Here is a 22810-nt window from a genome sequence, read left to right on the forward strand (position 1 = left end):
CACGTATAATGTCAAGTTTTGCAAGGTTAAATTTCAATCAATCTAGCATGTATCATATCAATAGTTTATAAATCAACACCAAATCTAAAAGTAAAACGTAATTGTAGGCTAAACTATCCAACTCACACAAAAATTTTAGGTAGGCAATTAACAATAATTGTCCCCCAAAACTTAAACTAAACATTGTCTTCAATATTAAATTTAAAGGAAAAATGAGGAGGACTTCCCTGAAATGTCAGTATTGCCTATGATGTTGCGTGCTTTGGTGTTGAATTTGATCGACTTTTCTTCTACATCCCCCCCCCCCCCCAAAAAAACTTCACCTTTTTCCTACACTTCACCCCCATGCCATCGCCACTTGCCGGCCATTTTCAACCATCTTCCGTTCAGCTTGACATCCGGACCAATATACTAACTTGAAGCCCTCACTTCCCTCTTCACAACCTATCCAACCACTAGTCGAAAATCTAAAGGAATTGCACCCCCCCCCCCCCCCAAAAAAAACTTGAGATTTGTCCCATTTTCTCCATGTCCATGTTGGTTTGAGTGTTCCGCGACGTTATGTTATCGAAAAATTAAATTTGAAAACTTAAACTCATGGAACAAAGGTTACTTAGCTTAAACACCTAATAACCAACTTAATTACTCAAAGACCTATGGGTAGAAGAGGTATGGGTGATGATTCCTGAATAAATTATAAATTAAGCTATCCTAGAACTTTGAAAACAGAATAAATAAAATAAAATAAAATAAAAGCTTAGGTTGCATCCCAAGAAGCGCTTATTTTAAGTCATTAGCTTGACTTGTGGCCATGATTGATTATGGAGGCTCGAACCAAAATATTCCATCCTAGCACTTTGCGCAATTCTCGTTTATGCACCCTTTCTTGGCTTTCCATATTTTGATATTTCCATTTTTATCCCTACCAAGACGTCACAAAATTTTGATTTTCTTGTCTAGCAACATCATTGATCAAGTGGCTCTACTTCATCAACTCTACAACAACTTTTGATGTTGAAGGGTCGCTCATATTAGATGTAAATATTGAATATCTCTTGCTTGTCCTCCACCCACAATATTAGCTCACCTTATTCATGTCAATTAGGGTTCGTCCCATTGCTAAGAATGGCTGACCCAATATAATTGGAATATCTCGATCTCTGGTATGTCCAACACAATGAAGTCCATAGAAAATATGAAATTTCCTCAGAATACGACATTAGGTTGATAGTAGCACCTGTGTTACACAATGCATTAATTGAACATGAATTTCCAATTGAAATTGGTAAAGCAAAACTCTCTGGATCCTTCAATTTGGGAGTCAATTTGCTCTGGACTCTTGCACTACTTTTCTCAGTTAATACCAGTCTCAAACTCTGGAATCTTTCTTTTCTTTGTCAACATCTCTTTCAAAAAATTGTGTAGTTTGAAATTTGTAATATCACATTAATGAACGGGATGTTGATCTGAAGCTTCTTGAAAGCATTGAGGAAATTTTCAAATTTTGTGTCTTATTTGTCCTTCTTAAGCCTTTGAGGAAAGGGAATGAAAGGTATGTAAGCTTTGCTTGGACTTGGTGCTTTGGTGGCTGATGTTTCTATCCTTTCACTATTTTTAGTTGTGGTTGGAGTAGATTTTTCTACATTATAGCTTCATCAATTAATTCCTGGTCATCTTTTCTTTTCAGTTTCTCTGGAGTAATTTCTGGCAATTGTACCTCACTCTTTGTATTTATGACATGAATATTTTGCTCCATTGATTTCTTTCGAAGTCTTTGGGGAAACGAAAGTGAGGGTACATATGCTCTAACTTTCACGAGGCCTTAGGTGGGTCGTTCTCCACTACTTTAATTGTCATTACCTATTCCTTAGGATTTATCATTATATTGTCTGACAGTGTCTGTTGTAGGCGTTCTGCAAGTTGTTGCACTATCTAACCAATTTGTGTCTCCAATCTCTGGATGGATGCCTGCTGATTTTGAAAGTTTGTGTCCATTTGCTGGAACACCTTGTCCGTCTTCTGCACATATTGCTGAAACATCTCTCCCAAACTTGGTCTTCTCTCTTGCTGGAAATTGTTCCCATTTGAGTTCAAATTATGGGAGCCATTTTGATAAAATTTACTTGTTCCTCCAAAGAAGCAAGTATCAAGAAATTTTCTATAACATGATTTCTTCCAAAATTCTCACAAGCTGAACTGGACATTAATGCATTTGCTCCACGTGTTTGCAATTTTACAAGTAAATCCACTTGCTTTGTCAAAGCAGCAATCTGTGTATTGGTAGATGTTGTGTGGTCTAATTCATACATTCTAGCTGCCTTTGGTTGTATCACTCTTTTTGATAAGAACATTGAATGTTTGGTGGCAATTAACTCAAACAAGTCCATGGTTTGTCACACTGATTTCCCTATGATTGATCCACCAGCAGAGACGTCCACTTGAGAGTTTGACAGTGGTGTAAGTTTGGTGTAGAAGTATTGCACTTGATTTCCTATAGTGATTCCATGGTTTGGACACTTTCTCATCGGCTAATTAAATCTGTTCCACGCCTCGTGGTAACTTTCTCCCTCTTTTTGTTGAAAGGTTTGAATTTCCAATCTGATTTTGACTACTTTCGCTGGTGGGAAAAATTTGTTGCAGAGTTTTCTGGTCAGTTCTTTCAATGTAGTAATGATCCCATGAGGCTCTGCATCTAACTACTCCAATACAGCATCTCTCAATGTAAATGGAAATAATCGTAGTTTAATTGCATCTTCATTCAATTTTTATTTAACCACTATTTGATGAAAACAAATAAAAAGTTGTAGGATTCAAGTTTTAATCTAAATGCTAAAAAATAAATAGATGCACACACAATTGGTTTGAAAATCAAATAATAAATGGACGTTAAAGCAGAATAACTTCACATATTGATCACCTTTACATCTCAAATTAAGATTCTTATCTAATGTAGTGTTGGGTTGAATTTTTCTATTTTATTCAATTTACCACTCTCGAGTTCTCATTGAGCCTATTCAACTAATTAGATTTCAGATCTCTATAGAAATTCAACTTAGTTAAATGAATTCTTTATCCTAGGAATTCAATTATGACCGCAATAATTGGCATAGATATCTCTACTCATTATACCAATTTACCGAATTTTACCATATAGTCTAAGTCCTAAACTCCTATCTCTATTCATAAATATAAGAACAAAATCATCAAATTATTTATCAAGTAATTTAATGATCCATTTCATAGTAAATCAACACATGAAAAAGTAAAAACCAATAATCTCAATAAGAAAATATAAAGGATCCCAATTTGTCACATTATTCGCCCTAACAATGGGTTTAACTATTCATAATGAAAGAAGAAAAACAATAAATTGTCTTAGAATACATCATCGAATTTTGTATTAATGATGTAGAAGAAAAAGTAGAATTTTTGCGCTAAGATCTCATTCTTCTTCCAATCAACGCGTTAAACCTTCAATTGCTTGATGTTTTCTTCCTTTCAATTTCTCTTTTGATTCTCCAATTATGTTCTCTTGTCTTTCAATGTGTGAATAAATCCTCCAATTCCCTCCTCTAGGGTTGTATTTATGTCTTCTTCAAGTTTTGGAAGAGTTTTTGTTGAGTTGGGCTTTTAAAAAGATGAATTTCACTTGAAAACCCTACTTGACAGTAGCGCAGCACCTAGGCACTGCGATTGAGCACCTGAGCGTTGACTTTCGGGAAAAAATCAAATACATTACGTTTGGGTGCTATGGGATAGCGCCTAGGCGCTGTCGTCAGTTCGATTATACTGCACAACATTCAGTCTTTTTATCATAATTTTTTCTTCCGATGTTCAATCGAGGCGATTCAAGATGTGTTGGAAAGATAACTCAAAGGGCTATAACTTTGCTTCAGATACTATTTCAAATTCGATCATTTGCTTTGCCAAAAATGGGTTTAAATATGAGTCTGAAAATGATGCATACATTTTTTCGGCTGGAACTTGATGTGTGATCATATTTTGATTATATTTCATCCCTTTGATGTATTTCTTTATTCAATTAACTCCGAGCACTCTTGAATCTTCATCATGAGTTTCGACACAACTTTTGAGTATTTTCACTTTAGTCCCCGAACTTTGGATTTCTTACAACTTAAACTTTTTCTCTAATTTTGTCAACTTTTGCTTATTTCCTTCAATTCCTTGTATCATCATTGAATTTTACCTATTCAACATGAAATGCAATAATTTAGACTGTAATTCATCCGAGAAGCAACTAAATATCATCGTTTTAAAATCTTGAATAAGTGTATGAAATATACTTATCAGGTGTCATGATCGGAACCTAATTGGTCACATGTAAAAGGATAACTAGAAGAACGAGATTTACTAATCAATTAATTAACAAGTGTTGAACAATTAATTAATTGAATAATTATTAATGGGTCAAATGAATTAATCTAATTAATTAATTGATGGACCAAATTTAATTAATTAGATTATTTAAACATTGGTCCATGTTAAGTTTGACAGACATGTCAAGCCCACGTAAACCTCTATTAATAAGCTGTTAGGGCTTGAGAAATCATAACACAACACAATTATTATCTTGCTAGTACAAGAAAAGAGATACACTTATTCTCTTATTCTTGCTCCCTGTATGGATTTTCATTTGAGGCTAAATAATTAAACATTTGTGAATTGCAGATCGTGATTGTTTGTGTTCAAAATAAACAAAGGAGTTTATAGAATTCAAAAAAGGTATAATTCCTATAAGAGTATCTTTCTAAACACAAAGCAAATCCTTGGTGGGAATCGAAATTATTTTTATTTTTCGCTATGCATAATTAAATAAATTCCCAACTGAAAGAGCAAATAGTTCATCAGCCATAGTTTTTATTTTGGCAGGTGGCAATAGATGCAAAGAAGGCAATGATGGGTTCTGTAAGAGAGGTTAGTATGGCTTGTAAAATGAGTTGGTATCGGCATTTCCGGATAAGAAATGCAGGGTTTGGATCATGGACTCCATAACTTGTAATAACTTTGTCTGGGGAGGGTGAGGTTCCATCGACATAGTAATAGAGGGGAGAGTTAAATTAGATTTTCCATGAGAAGTAATTGGAGGACGTGAAATGAATAGGAGTTATATGTCGACACTAATTTAAACTAAGGTGTTAGAAAGGGAGGCAGTGGTTTAGTGGTGGTTGTACAGTGATTGATAGTATTTGTAGCGACTGCGCTATACGTAAATAACAATTTGCGTACACATGATATTGTGAGATGTGATTATTTCATAATTTCTTCAACCAAATGAATAAAAAATTCCTACTCTCTTTTTGACACATCATCTATATGTAAATTATTATATGACTTTTTACGTACAAGTAGCATTATTCATATTTTTAGTGTGGACTCATGAGAGTATTGTGTTGCTCTAATACCACATAGAGAGCACTCAAATATTGAAAGATATTTTTTTGTTGTTGTATTTCATTCAATCTGATTATATGTATTTATAATTGATACAAATGATAAGATTGATACAAATGCAATCTAAGATTACAATAAACTTCAAATTACAACACCTCGAGCCTTTCTGTGGATTCTATTTTATCTTTCAACTGTGATTGTAACCCTTGTAATGTCGTCGAGCCAGAATCTTCATCAAAGGATAATGATACATCCTTAACGGAGACAAAATATGATTATTAAATGCATTTTCTCTAATAGCTTAAGAATTGATTCAACTACATGATTTTTTGGGTCGAACTTCTTTGTCATTAGAGAATAAAAACACACAAAAATAGAGAAATATATAGCTATTGGTACTACTGTATATATAAAATAAAAGAGATCAAGGAACAGCGGTTTGGGTCAACTCCATTGGCTCTTATCATGAGATTGAGTTAACTCAGTTTGGCGTGAATCATTCTGAACATTCTTGTTGTTCGTGTTGTGTTTCATCTCGCCATAGAAGTAGCAAATAAAACCCCAAAGCGACAGGAAAAGAGAGACGCCCTTTTCTGCTTGAAATTTTTCATGGTAGAAAATAGCCGCTAATACTTCTGTGACGGGAATTAGACCTGTTATGATGATGGCTGATAGAAGAGAGGAAGAGTAGAAAATGACTCCAATTGCACCCAAGAAGAAACATTGCCAAACAATTGCACTCCAAACCACTACCAAATAATATTTTCCTTCTCCAAGTTCATACTATTTTGCCTCCCGCGAGATGGCCTACACAACACGTTACAAATACATAATTGTAAGTGTTAATAATGTGTCAATAATTCAAACATAGCATGTGCAGCAAATTAAATTAAAAAATTTTGAAAGACACCAACTTGAGAATATTCATTATTTGAATTATGGTCTTTTGAACAGTAAATTTTCTCGATCACACAACCGGGTTCCAAATCCTTCCAGATAGAATCTGGTGGCTAAATTTGAAATGAATCGTGTTATATAAAATTATGGATACTATGAATACAAATTGGTGGCACTATAGGCCAATCAAAATTTGCATCACTCATCTAGAATGGGTTAACCATCTCAAAATTGAACCTTGATAGAGCTTCCTCTTTGGTAGAAAATTGAAAAAAGAGAGAAGAAAACTTATTTTTGCACTTCTTTAACATATGTTAACTATAGGAAAACCAGGAAGCAAAGCTAAAATAATCCAGCCTAGTGGCTATAAGGGAATTCAGGTTAGAAAAATTCTACTCAAACAAAGTCAAGGTTGTAAGCCACTAGTCCGAGAGTTCTGGAGAGAAGAGAAAGCTTCAGGCCATTGCTGGTTCGAATGATCCAGCTAAGGTAGCTAAGAAAGCTAAACTTGGTAGCCAGGAAAGGACAACTAAGGGAAGTGAAACATGGAAAGAGGAATTCCTGCCAAGGAAGCCCAGAAGGTTAGGATTCCTTGTTTTCATCTTCTGGTGCATATAGGAGATGAGAGAGCCCTTTCGCACTTTCTGCCTGCTCACGTCGCCCTTGATTTGATAAATTACACGCATAGTTCAAACCTGTGCTATAGTAGCACTTTTATCCACAACCTTTTTTGTTTCTTTTTTCATGACATCACGATCCTCAACATTTCGTGATATATCTTTAGGAAGTGTTTACTTTTTGATCCAAAAATCCACGAGTTAAAACGTAAAATCGTTGAAGGTGTTGGATAGGGATGGATGATAATCGAATGAATTATTATTATTATTTTTTTAATGAAATTCATCCTTAGTGGTGGCAAAGAGAGGGAAAATGATTTTGGAACATGAATTATAGGCACGTTGAACTCCTTTTATTCCAACTAAAAACTCAGATTGAACTCCTTTTATTCCATTTTAAATATAAAATTTTATTTTTAGTATAGGATCCCAACATTCCTCTACTCCTATTTTGACTCTTATACATTATGCTCCCTAGCCCAACTAGTCTACCATATAATATCTTTCAAAGCCGCAAGACTCATTTTGATATGCGGATGTTGGAACCAATTAGTTGACCCTTTGGTGTATCGCACTACAGGAAATTGAGTGGTCAAATTGACGAAATAGAAATGAGGGCTTTGTGCCTACCGTTAATTGAAGAAGTGATTCGATTCTAACTAATTTAAGCTCCATTTTTTCAGAAGTAATGGAGAGAAAAAGGAGAAAATAGATAAAAGAAAAACTCATTTCCGTTGAATTTTTGGTTGACTACAATATTTTTACTTCACATTATTTGGTCAATGTCAAATTTTGATAGAATCCTTGAAGATCTATAATATCAACAATCACAGCATCCCATATTAGTTTTGATTTGCCCCTATCTTAGCATGTACTCCTTGGATAAGCCTCTTCAGAGTTTTGCAAAACATGTATGACTATCTAATTATTCTGTCCTTAATTTATCTTTAGTTTATTCTTATGTTGTATGTTATCAATTTTAAAATGCCTTACGTTTTTCTTAGAATTCTCATATGTTATTCTTATCTAGTTGAACATATCAAATGGGGAAATATTATGTGTACACTATAATGAGTTACACCCCCCTCACATGGAGGGGGGCCCACGAATATTTTATTGTAAGTGGCCCCCCCTCCATGTGAGCGGGGTGTAATGCGTACACATAGCATTTCCCTATCAAATATAACTTAAAACTGCAATCTTAATCCGGTCAATACGAACGAGTAAAGACAAATGGTATACTGTATACTTGTTCGGCCGAGGAAAATAACCAACAATTTGATTACCTAATCAAAGGATTCTTGTGATGTGAAGTTTAATAATATACAATGTACTAAACAAAGATTTTGAGATTCTTATCGACTTAGGAATAGGAGAGAGGAATAGAAAAAGAGAATCAAAACTGCGCCTCAAAAAAATTAATTCTTTAGCAAAGAATCAGATGTGACTAGAAAAGTTGACATATATATATATATATAGACTTAGTTTTAATTATATATTCTGGATTTTTAATTTTTAATTCACATAATATTTTATCTTTTTCCCAGTATTTTCAAACATTTTCTCCTATTATTTCTATCCTTTCTAATCTAGATATTAAATTTTCTATTTCTTGTTCTGTTATTAACATATCATAAATCTTTTCATTATCAATTAATTTTATAGTTCCAAATAAATTATCTTCTTCTAGTATTTCAAAATTTATTTCTTCTGAATTATCTTCTTCTAATAATTGGCATTCTCTTTCTTTTTCACACTTACAATTGCTATTGCTACTACTGCCACTACTGCCACCACGCTTCTCTATGCACTCTGATGGAAAATAAGTAGTCTGTATTGGTGTAAATAATGTATGTTTTTGTAAATGTAAAAAATCTTTAGTAATTGTAACACTTCCATTATCTTTTAATAAAAAACTTAATCCTATAATAAAATATGTATCCTTGATATTTAAAGGTCTGATCCATACAAATTCTTTAGGTAAAGTATATTCTATACTTCTACCACAATTTGTTTCAAAACTAATCTTACTATTTGATTGTAATAATTTCGTATAAGTATAAAGTTCTCCATCCATCTTTTGTGCTTCTATTGATTTTTCTGAATATGTTATTTATTGTTTTGGTATTAATTCTTTATTAATTATACAATTACTACATCCTGAGTCTATTAAACCTAAACATTTTATTTCATATTGTCCTATTCTTATAGAAAGAGTTTTAAATAGACCAGTACAATATAATCAAAATATAGAAGAAATTATAGATCCTCAACAAGATTATTTAAGATTTCAAACTAATGGATTAAGAATTCTTAACCCAGAAATATTATATAATAGAGGAATTTTTGAGACAAGAACACAATTTTTCAGACATAGTAGAGAAGTATCTGTTCAGTGTATAGGAAATCAAGTAAGAAAATTAAATTTAATATCAGAAGATTCTAAGAGAGAATTAAAAAAGAAAATTTTTTCTTCTGAAAGTCTGGAATGATTAGCTTCATCTTTTTCCTTTTGATCTGGACATTTTGCAATTTCTTTTTCCTCTTCATGATTCTTTTTTAAAATTATCTCAAATGCTTGATTTACTGCTTCTTTAATTTGTTCTTTTAATCCTTCATCATTTTTCTTCTTCTTAAAATTTTCTTTCTTTTTGAAGAAGTTCCTTTTTCTCTTTTGGATTGTCTCTGAAATTCTTCAATTTTTTCAAAAATCTTTTTCTAAAGAAACAGTGTCTGGATTGGGGTCTTGTGCTTCTTGAAAAAATTCTTGACTATCTTGGGCAATCATTTTTTCCTTTCCTTTACTAGAATGAATTTCTTGGGCTTGTGAAAGATCTGAGTTATTTGAAAAATGTTCTGATGAAAATATTCTGGTGGATTATGTTTAACTAAGTAATCAAATTTTTCACAGGGCTGTCCTAAAAGATCCCAAATTTCTTTACCCTTTTCTGTAGCAGATTTATCAGTCTGCTGAATCTGATTATCTAATTTAGTAGAGGAATCAACAGTCCACTGAGTCTATTGGGCCTTTGGTAAGTCCACAACCTTCAACGGATTTGATAAGTCTTTATCAGCTACCATTTGAGCTGGACTAGCTATGGACTTATTGGGCTCCATAGTACCTGTTGGATATTGGACTTTTAAATCTAAAACCTCTTTTTCAAGTTAGGCTACTTTCTTTTGGAGTTGAGTTCTTTCTAATAAAAAGTTTTGGTTGGATTCATTAATAACTTTATAATTTCTTTGCATACACTCACAGTGTTGGCAAAAAATATTCTGGTCTTTACTTGGAGAGAAGTCTAATGGAGGATCAGAGTAATTTTTTAAAGAATGAGATAAATAAAAGTTTATTCCTATATGCTGTCTTGCTGCATCTAATGTTTCTTGGAAATTTGTAAAGCCTTTGTAAAGAGGATTTGGAAAATTTTTAATACAGTCTAAAACTTCTATCCAAGAATGGAAAATTCCTGGATTTTTTCCCTTGATAACAACATAAAATTTAAATCTTTTCTTGTTCTGACTAAAATGTTCTGATAATGTATTCATGCATGCAAGAAAATATTTCTGATCTTTTGGATTCTTGTTATATGAAATCCATAAATTATCTAAAATACATAAGAAAAGTACACTAATAGAATGTACTAATGAAGATTTAATACAATTAGATGAATATATTTCAGATAAAGAATCTATTTATAGTATTATATCAATAGAAGATAAGAATTTAGAAGAAAATAGAGAATCTGATTATGAAATAATAGATGAATTTTCTAACATAAGATTACAAGAAGAATCAGGATCAGAAGAAGAACTAAATTTAATGAATAACATAATTATAGAATGTCTTCATAATTGGAAAAAATATAAAGGAGCAGATAATATAGCTTGTTATTTATGCAATTGGTATCTAGTAAGAAAGTTTAGAGCTAAATGTTTAGAATGTTATAAAGAAGCATGTATAAAATGGAATATATAATTAAAACTAAGAATATAAAAGCTACAAATTTAGATTTAGAAGATTTTAAAACATATATAAAAGAACTCTTAGAATTAGGAGTAATTAGAAAATCAGAAAGTCCTCATAAATCAGTAGCTTTTATAGTTAAGAAAACATTCAGAAATTGTTAGGGGAAAAAGTAGAATGGTTATAAATTATAAAAGACTTAATGATAATACTATAGATGATGCTTATAATATATCAGATAAGACAGTTTTAATAAATAAAATACAAGACTGTAAAATTTTTAGTAAATTTGATTTAAAGTCAGGATTTTGGCAGGTAAAAATGCATCCAGAAAATATTAAATGGACAGCTTTTACTTGTCCAGAAGGACATTTTGAATGGCTTGTAATGCCATTTGGAATTAAAAATGCACCTAGTATTTTCCAAAGAAAAATGGAAAATATTTTTAATAAACATAGTAAGTTTGTAATAGTATATATAGATGATATTTTAGTATTTAGTAAAAATAAAAAGGAACATAGAGGACAGTTACAAATAGTATTTTCAAAATTTATTAAACATGGTTTAATAATTAGTAAAAAGAAAATGATTTTATTCAAAGAATTTATAGAATTTTTAGGAGTTAACATAGGAGAAGGAAAAATTAAGTTACAACCTCATATTGTTAATAAAGCTTTAGAATTTTCAGATAAACTTGAAAATTTAAAGCAAATTCAAAATTTTTTAGGATTAGTAAATTATGCTAGACCATTTATAAAAGACTTGAGAAAAATAGCAGGACCCTTATATGCAAAGATATCTCCTACAGGGCAAAGATTTTTTAATCAAGAAGACATAAAATTATTACAACAAATAAAAGAAAAGATAAAAAATTTTACCAGAATTAGCCATGTCATTAGATTCAGAATATTTAATTATAGAAACAGATGGAAATATTATAAGATGGGGAGCTATATTAATATGCAAACGCAATAAATATACTGATAAAAGTACAGAAAGAATTTGTAGATATAATAGTGAAAATTATAAAGAAAACGGAAATTTAAGCAGTATAGATGCAGAATTATTAGCTATAAATTATGCATTAGATAGTTTTGAATTATTTATTATATCTAAGAAAGAAATAACTATAAGAACAGATTGTGTAGTTATAATTTCCTTTGTTAATAAAATGAAAATAGATTAAAAAAGAAGTAGTAGAAGAAGATGGTTAAATTTTATAGATAGAATTACAAATACAAGAATTAATATAGAATTTGAGCATATTAAAGATAATGATAATAAAGCTGCAGATATACTAAGTAGAATAATAATAGATAGAAATTATTAAACCTGTTTAACATAATTTTGTTATACAGATGACAAGACCAAGACCTTTAAGACCAAGAATTCCTCCAGAGAGTTCATTTGCATCAAGTTCTTTATCACAGACTCCATTTAATCAGAACGGATCAATGTTACAAGACAGATTAAGGTTTGGAAACCAAGAACTTATAGTATTTCCCAATAGTAATATTTCTTTTAAAAATTTTACCTCATATTTCTCTCTCTCTCTCTCTCTCTCTCTCTCTATATATATATATATATATATATAATTGAGAGTTTAAAAAAGGAAACGGAGAATTTGAGTTCTAAAACAAGAAACTATCTGTAAACATATTAAAGTGAGGATCAAATAATTCAAGAGACTTTTTTTTTTCGTTTTTTAAAGACTGCACTCTAATAAAAGATTTTTGTGAATTAATTTAAAAAAGAGTTCTGAGGTGTCATTCTCAATATGAGAAAGGAATAAAGATTGATAAGTGTGTTTTTTTTTACAACGTTATATACAAATACAACTTGCTTTTGCATAGATGGATAAAATGGTGAAGTGTTGCATTAATTTTATATGATAGAAATATGTATATTAAGAGGAATTATCTAATGCTCATCATATACTAAGAATCGATAACATGTCATACTAATTCATTGGTAAATAACAAATTTAATTCAAACTCTAAGATTCACCAAAATTTTATTCATCAATGAATATATATGACACGTCTGCATAAGAAGAGCATCAATGGTCATAGAATTGCCATTTTTGTGATTCTCAAATCGGTCATTTCGCCTAGAAACCACCCTTGAGTGATTAGAATGACCAGAACTTCACATAGAGAAAATTAGCGTGTTTAGGTGGATACGTCATTTGGTTAAAACGGATAAGATATAATAATAAATATAATTATTTAAAAGTGGACGTTGAGATAATTGAGGATAAATCGAGGAAATAAACAACTTAAATAGTTGAGAGAGATTGTACAAACTATCAGAAGAAAGTAAAGATATATATGTTTATATCTTTTAGTAAATATAACAATGACATAAAGAGAATGAAGAAAAAAGTATCGTATAATCGATAGAATTTACTTTTAAAAGCTTCGATTTACATAACATTTAGTCTTTATTTGTCAATCATTCTACCACATCTATCACATTATTTTTTCTACAGTATTCAATTTCAACCACACATTTTTCATTAAAATAATATTACACATAAATTAAAAAAAAAATTCCTTCCTTTTTAACTACACATTTCAACATCAATCGCTATTTTATAATAAAGTTTTTGAAATTAAATGAGCACAAACAGGCCCTCGATATACAACTTGTATAGTCGAAAAGTAGTTGAATATCTAAATCCAAAATCCTGGCACAAGAAAGAGCAACTAAATCTCAAGTAGGTCCACTTAGCTTAAAAGGAGTGGTTGTCCTGATTAAATTGCAATCCAATTCCTACAGCAATAAGGGAGACAACTTGTGGGAAGAAGAATCCTCTTTCCTAAGGCAGATAGATGAGTAGATGAAAGGCAAAGGCAGAATTAATAAATAGTGGGTCGGTTCCCCAATGCCAACGCCAGTGCCGGAATATACTACAAATGAGATTATATTTGAAATGATGTCTTGTTATTAGACATTTGAAAATGATGTATATCAAGATTTCAGTGACGGATAGCTAATATGAGAGCCAAGAGCCGAAAGAAAAAGGCAAATGAAGAATAACTATATTGTATATACTAGCCTCTTAGGATACTTGCTACAAAACTCATTTTATTGTCTTAACCAAAACAACAAAAATTGAAGAGTTGATTCGATAACTATGTTCTTATATGAAGAGGAGTCAGAGTGAAATCAAACACCTAAAGGCGCACTTTTGTCTACTTATTGTTGGGTCGATCGCCATTAGATTACATAAAGAGAACTTGGGATAAATCGGAAGTTTATTCCAAGGACGCCAACACTTCTTCACGGAATAATCTCTCTCATTTTAATGCAAATACATTAAACAATATTATAGATATATCTACTTATGTCAATACGTAGTACAAACATTTTTCCCTTTATAAGAAACTTAATGAGTCGAGTTTTTCTTTGGCACAACAAATTTTCTGCTATTTTTAAAACTTTTAATAAGAAAAGCCCTGCTTGGTAGAAAATTAAAATTTGGATTTTAATCTAATTCAAACAACAATCCATTTTAAACATATTTTTCATAAAATTCACAACTTTTCAAACACACATTTCAACAGTTTTTATCAAAATCTACTAAAATTTTAATATTAATCTTACCAAACAAGGCTTAATACCTATTACCCGAAAGCAATGAATAGGCAATCAATTAGTTTGCTATTTTACGTATGAACTGAATGTCTTTTCTAGATTTTGGAGAAGTCCTGATTTATCATAAACGACACCAAAACATAAAAGCACACATTATACTATGTGTTAGTGTCTTTTCGTTCGCTAACACAAACTGATATGATAAGACGTAAAAAATTAAGTGGAAGACAACTGAAAGTACTGTAAAATGTGAACATATCTCAACTCGTCTAAGAGGAGAGTTGAGATCTGTTATCCCGAACTTGTGTCATTCTAATATATTTTTGAGAAGTTGGTATGTCATTCACTTCTTAGCAAATTAGAAGATGCTAATGTGTAGTGTATTGATGTCAAAAAAACTCGTTGGCTTCTTTTCATTTTCGGAAGAAGATGTGATGTTTCGAAATGTCAAAAATATAGAATTTTGCTACAAGTACACCAAGCTATAGCCCCCCTCACAATAGAGAGGGCTGGCGATTTTTTTGTTAGGGACGGACTCTCCTATTGTGAGAGGGCTATATACCAAGCTATCACGAATAGCAAAACCCAAAAATGTATTGCTAGGGTAGCAAACTCAAAACAGTATAGCAGATCTAGAAGAGTGGGGTGTGTGTGTGTGTGTGTGAGAGAGAGAGAGAGAACCTGGAAATCTTTGTTGATGAGCATTCCAACGGTACAAAATGCAGTAGCAAAGAAACAAAAAACCACCTGAATCTCCAATACTAATGTATAAGTAATAGCCTGTTTAGCCTTCAAATACATCAACTCCACCAAAGGCAGAATGAGTCCATACAAAGCTGCAGCAGCAAGTGTCAAGAAAAACCCTGAAAGATACTCCTTATTCGATTCACCCTCTGGTCCATCACTGCTTGTATGAAGACCCAAAATTCCAGCCCCAACAGTCAACAAGACGATAGCGTTTATCGAATACCCCGTGAACTTCTGTTTAACAAGAAGAAATGCAGATCCTGCTGTGAAAGCAAGCTGGGTAGCGACAATAAAAGCAGAAGTCGAAACTGGTAGTTTCGCAACACCATAGGCGTAGAGGTAATCATTGAGCCCGGTCAAAACTCCGATGGCTGCTGAGACGATAAATACACGAGGTTTCATTAAGAAGATCTGGGTTTTGGTGGTGGCGCCGCCAGTTTTGAGACGGTTCAAGTATGCTATTGTGAGAGGGATGAAAATGATTGGCCAGCCACCGGTTACGAGCCAACTTGAAAACCAGATTCTTTTGCCGCCTCGGATGAAGTAGAGACGCATGACTAAAGGACCACCACAGTTGCCTATGGCTAGAATTATACAGTTGAGGCCAAGTAGGGCTTTCTTCATGGTGTGGTTAGCTGGAGTTTCCATGTTTACTGTATACAACAAACAACACGCAGAGGAGCATAAATATATGACAGAGAATATAGATGGGCTAATTATAATGCTTGACCATTTAGCGACGTTCTACTCAGTGTTTTCTTAAACTTGTGATTGTAAATTTGAATGGAAATTTGCAGTTACAGTCATCAAACTTCCGCAAATAAAGCACACAAATCTATAATAAATATTTTATTGCGTTTCTACCCGAATTTTCATCTTCAATGTATATTGGTAATTTGGTATTTGTCCCAAGGAAATGGTCAATTTTAAAAAAAAATTTTGGTCAAATTGATATATGAAAATTATCGAGTCAACTCGTCCAATTTTCTCCAAATACGTTAAAAAAGAGAATTCGAGAGTATGTTTGATAAAACATGACTTCTATTTACATATTTAAGAGAATTCACAACTTTGTATCACATTGCTTCCACATATTCCGTAAAACTCATAGCTTATAACAAATATTTTCTTGCGTTTATAACTCAAATTTTCATCTTCAGTTTATGTTTTATTTGCCCTAGGGAAATGATCAATTTTCTATTTATTATTATTATTATTTTTGTCAAAATGATATATGAGAATTATCTAGTCAACTTGTCGAATTTTCTCCAAATACGTTGAAAAGGAGAATTGGAGAGTATGTTGATAAAACACGACCTTTATCCAAATATTTTATAGGATTCATAACTTTGGTTTACATTACTTCCACACATTCCATAAAATCCTTAGATTAGAATAAATATTTTCTTGCATTTCCAACCCGAATTTTCATCTTCAGTTTATACTGGTATTTGCCCAAGGGAAATGTTCAATTTTTTAATTTTTATTTTTGTCAAAATTGTTATCTGAGAATTTTCCAATCAACCATTCCATTTTCTCCTAGTACGTTAAAAAGGAGATTTGGAGAGTATGTTTGATAAAACATGACGTCCACATATTTCATAAAACTCACATCTTTAATTCACATTGCTTCCACACATTTTATAAAACTCATAGCTTATAATCCACAAAAAACTTTACCAAACATTCACAAAATCTAACACTGTTATGACACTTGTGCCGGTAAGTTGGCATGTCACGTAACGCTTACATGAAAGATTCGTTGCAGTATAACTGTTAATTAAATAATTTTCATAAATTGCAGTAAGATTGGTGAAATTTGAAATGAAATTGAAGTTTACTTGCTCAATGAAAGATAGTGACCCAATTGAGATACAGTATTAATATTTGATGACCCAATTGAAATTAAATTTCGATGACTTCAAATAGCATTTACTCCTTTCTTGTTTGTCCTAGCATACTTTGAGACAAATTTGAAGTTGAAGACTTGAAGCCTTCAAACTTTCCATAAACAAAGAACACGTGTCTTCAATCACCATTTTCTAGGACTTTAGTCCTTAAACTTTCAATTTTTCTTTATGTTGGTCCCTCCTAAAATAAAACCTGATAGCACCTGCCGCCCGTTGAGGATTTTTCAGAGCGAGTAACAAAAATTAAAATATTTATGTCTAATTATTTATTTACTATTTAATGTTATTTTTATATTTTTAAATACAATTTATATTGAAAGTCATAAAAATAAAATAAAATTGACTATTACTGTTTAGTGCGTGAATTGGGGGGGAAAAAAAAGTTTGACGTCTTAACAGTAAAACGAATAAAAAAAAAGGAAATCTAATTGGGGATCATGCAGTATATTATAAGAGTTTAGGGACAATGACTATAAAAATATTTCTGATGTGGCAATTTGTATGACTTTCTCTTAGACTGTAGGCCAGGTTTTTACCGTAAGAAGGATCAATAATTGAATTGTGTGCACAAGGAACATGGCTTCATTGACAGCAAGACAAGTTGTAAACACTTAGGGGAAAAATAAAAAATAAAAAAAATTGTGTGCACAAAGAACATGGCTTCATTGACAGCTAGACAAGTTCTAAACACTTAGAGGGGGTGGGGTGGGGGGAACGTTTTTATATTCAAATATTGATGTAATAAACATTTTTCTAATCAGTCTCACCATTATTGACTCTTACCCGCATTCCATATCTTGATCTAAGGGTGGTAAATATCTCACTTAATCATGTTGTGATAGTAAAATTTCAAAATTTGAGATAAATAATAGGATGGATTTTGCTAGATGTACATTACATTGTCCATAAAGCCATCCATAATGCTGAGGTGGCAAGAAATTGGACATCCCACATTTTGAACTCAATTTAAAATCGTATAAACAAAAAATCAAATTCCGTAGCCTTCAGATTAACAAAATAAGCCAAGTCGATTTGGCAACCCTTCATATTAGCAAAAGCAAAAAAGATTACATCCCGTAAACAAAAAATCAGAATCGACGGCCTTATATTAACAAAATAAGCCAAATCTATTCGGCAACCCTTCATATTAACAAAAGCAAAAAAGATTACATCCCATAAACAAAAAATTAGATTCGGCAGCCTTATATTAACTAAATAAGCCAAATCGATTTGGCAACCCTTCATATTAACAAAAGCAAAAAAAAATTACATCCCATAAACAAAAATTCAGATTCGGCAGCCTTCATATCCCTAGCTTTGCATGCTCTCCTGCGTCCCAAAAATCAGTTTTGCGTGCTCCCTTGCATCCCAAAATGATGTGACACATGCGAAGATGAAACGTTATGAACTTGTGCATCCTCAAACATACTAGTGTTTGCGACATCGGAGTTGACAGGAGCCTGCACATGACTCAAGAAAAAATGTTAGTTCAACTTAATTCCATGCAGTACATAATTTGCAAGCGGACAGTTATAAGGACCCAAAATTTATATCTTTTTGCGACCCTTTGATTTCTTTGAATGTGTCTCCAACGGACTTTTTTTGCGCAGCTTTTTTGGTGCATCCTTTCGTTTGGTGAACTTTGGATCAAGAATGTATATGTTTGCATCATTCGTATCTTCAAATCCATGCATTTCAATGCTATTACATTTTGATAAAGCCAATTCGGTTGCTCGGAATTCAATCCACCGCAAGAGATTCTTTGATCGTTCTTCATTTCTCGCTACCAAGTCAGCCATCTTCGTAAATGCAGAACACAACTGCTCATACCTCACTTGTTCAACAGTACAAACCAAACCATCATACGTGGTTGGGACCCGCATGTACTGTCTACTAACATCTCTCCTCCACTGCCTCAGAACATACTTTTTAGGCAGCAATGACACATCATTTTGTACTAGTGCTGAGATGGCGTGCTTGCAAACGATACCTCGAAACTCAAACAAATGACAGTTGCACTCAACCTCACAACTATCTCTACGAAAACAAACTGTAAACATTTTTTTTTCTTCATCCCTCCACTGCTCTTGATATCCTCTCACACCTGATACTTCGTTAATCCATAAAAGTCTTCAGCAGACAAAATGTCACAGTACACGTTGCCTGTGAACTCCTATTGGAATTCCCTAAATTTTGTGATAGTATACACTTTTTGAAACTGTTTTTCCATATCATACGTAGTGACACATGGAACCATTTGTGAGAATGATCTAAAATCAGCTTGAAATTCCTTCTCTACTTTAGTTCTCAACGCCCGTTTGTACTGCTCTACAAAAAGTTTTAATGATATTTTTGAATGCACGTAACTATCAAAGAATGCATTAATACCCTCGCTCCGTAGGGTGGTTGACATACCAGCCCAAAATTTAATTTTCAAATAACATGGTACCCAACAACTTCTCTCATTATAGAGTCCACATAGCTAATCATGATCTTGCAATCCAAATTGATTGAGCATGTTCAACCACCCTTCCTCAAATTCTTGAATACTAAGTGTGTCATAGACCAATCCATGTATAACATGCATTATTGAACCTTTGTCAATGTGGCATCCAAACTTTTCGGGTAACTTTTTTAGTATGTGCCACAAGCACCATCTGTGTTTAGTGTTCGGGAAAACAATTTCAATTGCATTTTGCATTGCCTGATCTTGGTCCGTAATGATGCCATCGGGAGCCTTGCCATTCATGCATTCAAGCCATGTCCTAAATAACCAAACAAATGTGTTTGTATCTTCATTTGAAACCAACCCACAACCCAATAGAGTTGATTGCCCATGGTGATTTACGCCTACAAAAGGAGCGAACGACATATCGTGCTTGTTAGTCAGTTATGTGGTGTCAAAAGTCACGACATCACCAAATTCCTTACACGCTTCTCTACTTCTATTATTTGCCCAAAACACGTTTCTCAACCTACACTCTTCATTCAAGTCCATACTGAAAAAAAAACCAGGACTACGTGCTTGCATTTTGGAGAAATATGCTTGTATTGCAGTAGCGTCCCCTTGACCAAGTCTTAAACGCCGCACTTTATCAATGAAATTTCTGCAATCCTTTTCAACGCATGTCATGTTATCGAAACAGCTTGCCTCCACTACAGTTGAATTATAGCTTTTATGCATAGGGATTCTTGCTATGTCATTCACCTCAAGTCGTCTTTTAATATGTTCACTAAGTTGTCGATTGCATCTATACAAGGCTTGTTTTATGGTTGTGCTCTAAATGTACAACATTTATTCTAAATATTCCACGGGTATCAGAACATGCAGTTAACCTCGCTTTACACCCTGTCTCAATGGTTTGTGTAGGATTCAAAGATGTTTGGTTGTTACGACCTCGTTGACCTTCTCGACTACAAGTAAAACTCACATACCGTACCATCCCGTCATCTCCCCTCTTCGTGTTTCGTTTTCTAACAGAAACCCTACTTGGTAAGCATATTTTTTGTAGAATTCAAATACCTCTATATTATCCGCAAATTTCATACCAACCTCAGGCACAATAATCTCATTTTCAACAACTAACATTTTCCCATCCAAACCATCGTCGCTCATAAAATCAGATATAACCTCCACTCCTACAAGGAAACCACAAACTCAAATGAATTAACAACATGCAGTTTTTTTTGTATTTACATCACTCAGCAGAAAAAAAACAGGGTAATACACATCAAATTATAGGCAACACCAAACAATGTTACGACCTTCAAAACTATCTTAGATGCACATAGGTAATCAATCCACATCTTCTACAAATAAACACAGAAATCAGAAGCAGATAGCATTCCACACACACACACACACACACACACACAAATGTGAATTATAATGAGATCAGAAAATCATAGAATACGCTTCACAAATAATTAACTTTACTTTTTGCCTTAGCTCCCAGGCCCTCTCCCTCCCAATTAACCTTCCAACAAACAAAGTTTACTGCAGCTATTATGAATTCATTACCAGAGTTAAGTAAAAAGAATGAACAAAAATAACCATTTAATTTTTTCATTAATTCTAAGTCTCATAATTTTTACTTAATAAAATTAATTGGCAACTGGTAATTTAGCATTACACACATGCCTTCTATTAATCGAATTGTATTTTTCTTAATACTTGAATACTAGACGATATTGAATCTATGCTAATTTCAAATCTTGTGATAAAACCCAAGACTATTCATTAGAACATAACTTAATACGAAAAAATGATCCCAATAGTATCAACATAGCACCTCAAATTCCAAATTTATCTAACGCATAATATCAAAGGAAGCAGTAGAAACGAAAACTTCAAAGATTACTATGAGCAGCATACCATCGCAGGGGACCTTGTCAGCCGTGTAGTTGGACATATTACGTGAATCTCCTCCAATATGGGGTCTCCTTCTGTGCATTGGGCAGAGGAACTTACGTAAAATACGTACAATTTAAACTCCATATAATACAGTAAAAAGTTGGGCAATGCTATACATTACCAATCGGACCAGCGATGCCTTCCAATTCCTCGACGAGCACATCAGAAAATTCGAAATACTAGTTTGATGGTCCGTCCATTGGTCACTCACCATACCTATGCGCTTTTCCTTCGGTCGCCGTCAACCGGAGGAGCTTCAGATAGAAGGATGAAGGAAGGTTTTTAGGTAGGTTTGAAGGTCGGGTTCGAAGGTTCTGTACAGAGGATAGAGGGAGTGGGAATGGCCGAATGGGGAGGGAAAGAGAAATAATGGGTAGGGTTTGGGTTCGAAATCGGGGGTTTTGTTTTTCAGGCTTCCCGGTCTTTTTTTGGCTGCGAGAAATTGAGTTCAAAATGTGGGATGTCCAATTTCTCGCCACCTCAACATTATGGATGGCTTTATGGACAATGTAATATACATCTAGCAAAATCCTAATAGGATTAACAATTAAACGGGCTCCTCTACCTCTCGCCCGTCGGGCATTTTCTCATTCCGTACCTATCATGTTATTCATTTAAGACATGGAGGGGCGATTGACCCATTTATGTACCCATTTAATTAATTAATTAATTTTTTTTAATTTTTGATAATTCATTTTATTGCTCCCATTCGTTTAAGTGAGATAATAATATCGTTATTAAATTTTTTGATTAATTTATTTATTTTTAGAAGTTAAATTATTCAAATATATTTGGTAAACTAAGGTTTCTATTGTTTTTTATATTTTTTAGATAATCTTAGTTGTCATCTTCTATTGAAATTAATGAAATTTTGTGGAGTTATTCCATTTAAAGTATTGAATTCTTTAAAAAAATAAATTAAAAAATAAATGGGGAGGGGAAGGGACCCCTGTTATTTGTACCCGACCTGATTATCCGATTAAACGGGTAATCCACATCCTCATTCGGGGTGGGCCTTGTGAATATCGATTTTGACGGATATTTTTGTCATTCATAATAAGTGGATCTCTGAATATGTTCCATTTTTGAGTTGCTATCAACTTTTAAAAGAGAAGCAACATGATTATGGGACAAATTTATTTGGAAATGTAAAACAGATTAGTTTTATACGTTCGCATAGAATTGAACATAAGCTCAATAACATTAAAAGGGTATTGGAGTTTAATAATTTGATTGAAAAAAAAAATTA

At 32.8% G+C, this 22810-nt stretch overlaps 1 protein-coding gene and 1 pseudogene across 2 annotated transcripts; both read right to left on the reverse strand.

Annotated features, from left to right (window-relative positions):
- Positions 1 to 5687: 5687 nt before the first annotated feature.
- LOC111402273 lies at positions 5688 to 15951 on the reverse strand (annotated as a pseudogene).
- Positions 15952 to 18224: 2273 nt separating this feature from the next.
- LOC111402274 (protein FAR-RED ELONGATED HYPOCOTYL 3-like) lies at positions 18225 to 22323 on the reverse strand. 2 transcript variants are annotated; one of them, XM_023030448.1, is made up of 4 exons: positions 21683 to 22323; positions 21523 to 21593; positions 18701 to 19997; positions 18225 to 18607 (listed from the first exon to the last, which is right to left on the reverse strand). In XM_023030448.1, the coding sequence occupies exons 3-4, from the start codon at positions 19205 to 19207 to the stop codon at positions 18491 to 18493; spliced, it is 624 nt and encodes a 207-aa protein (XP_022886216.1). In that variant the 5' UTR covers positions 19208 to 19997; positions 21523 to 21593; positions 21683 to 22323; the 3' UTR covers positions 18225 to 18490. The 2 variants fall into 2 exon arrangements, with proteins under 2 accessions (XP_022886216.1, XP_022886215.1); XM_023030447.1 differs by having other exon boundaries at positions 18701 to 20786.
- Between the last annotated feature and the right edge of the window lie 487 nt (positions 22324 to 22810).

Source organism: Olea europaea, chromosome 10, assembly GCF_002742605.1.
Source record: "Olea europaea var. sylvestris chromosome 10, O_europaea_v1, whole genome shotgun sequence".
In the NCBI taxonomy this organism is placed as follows: Eukaryota; Viridiplantae; Streptophyta; class Magnoliopsida; order Lamiales; family Oleaceae; genus Olea; species Olea europaea.

What these genes read in the sequence shown, in the direction of transcription:
- LOC111402274 (XM_023030448.1), bottom strand. Translation starts at nt 19,207, where the DNA reads ATGTTTACAGTTTGTTTTCGTAGAGATAGTTGTGAGGTTGAGTGCAAC. An exon ending in AATCAAAGGGTCGCAAAAAG is followed by an intron (nt 18,608 to 18,700) that starts ATATAAATTTTG and finishes AGTCATGTGCAG; the next exon opens with GCTCCTGTCAACTCCGATGT.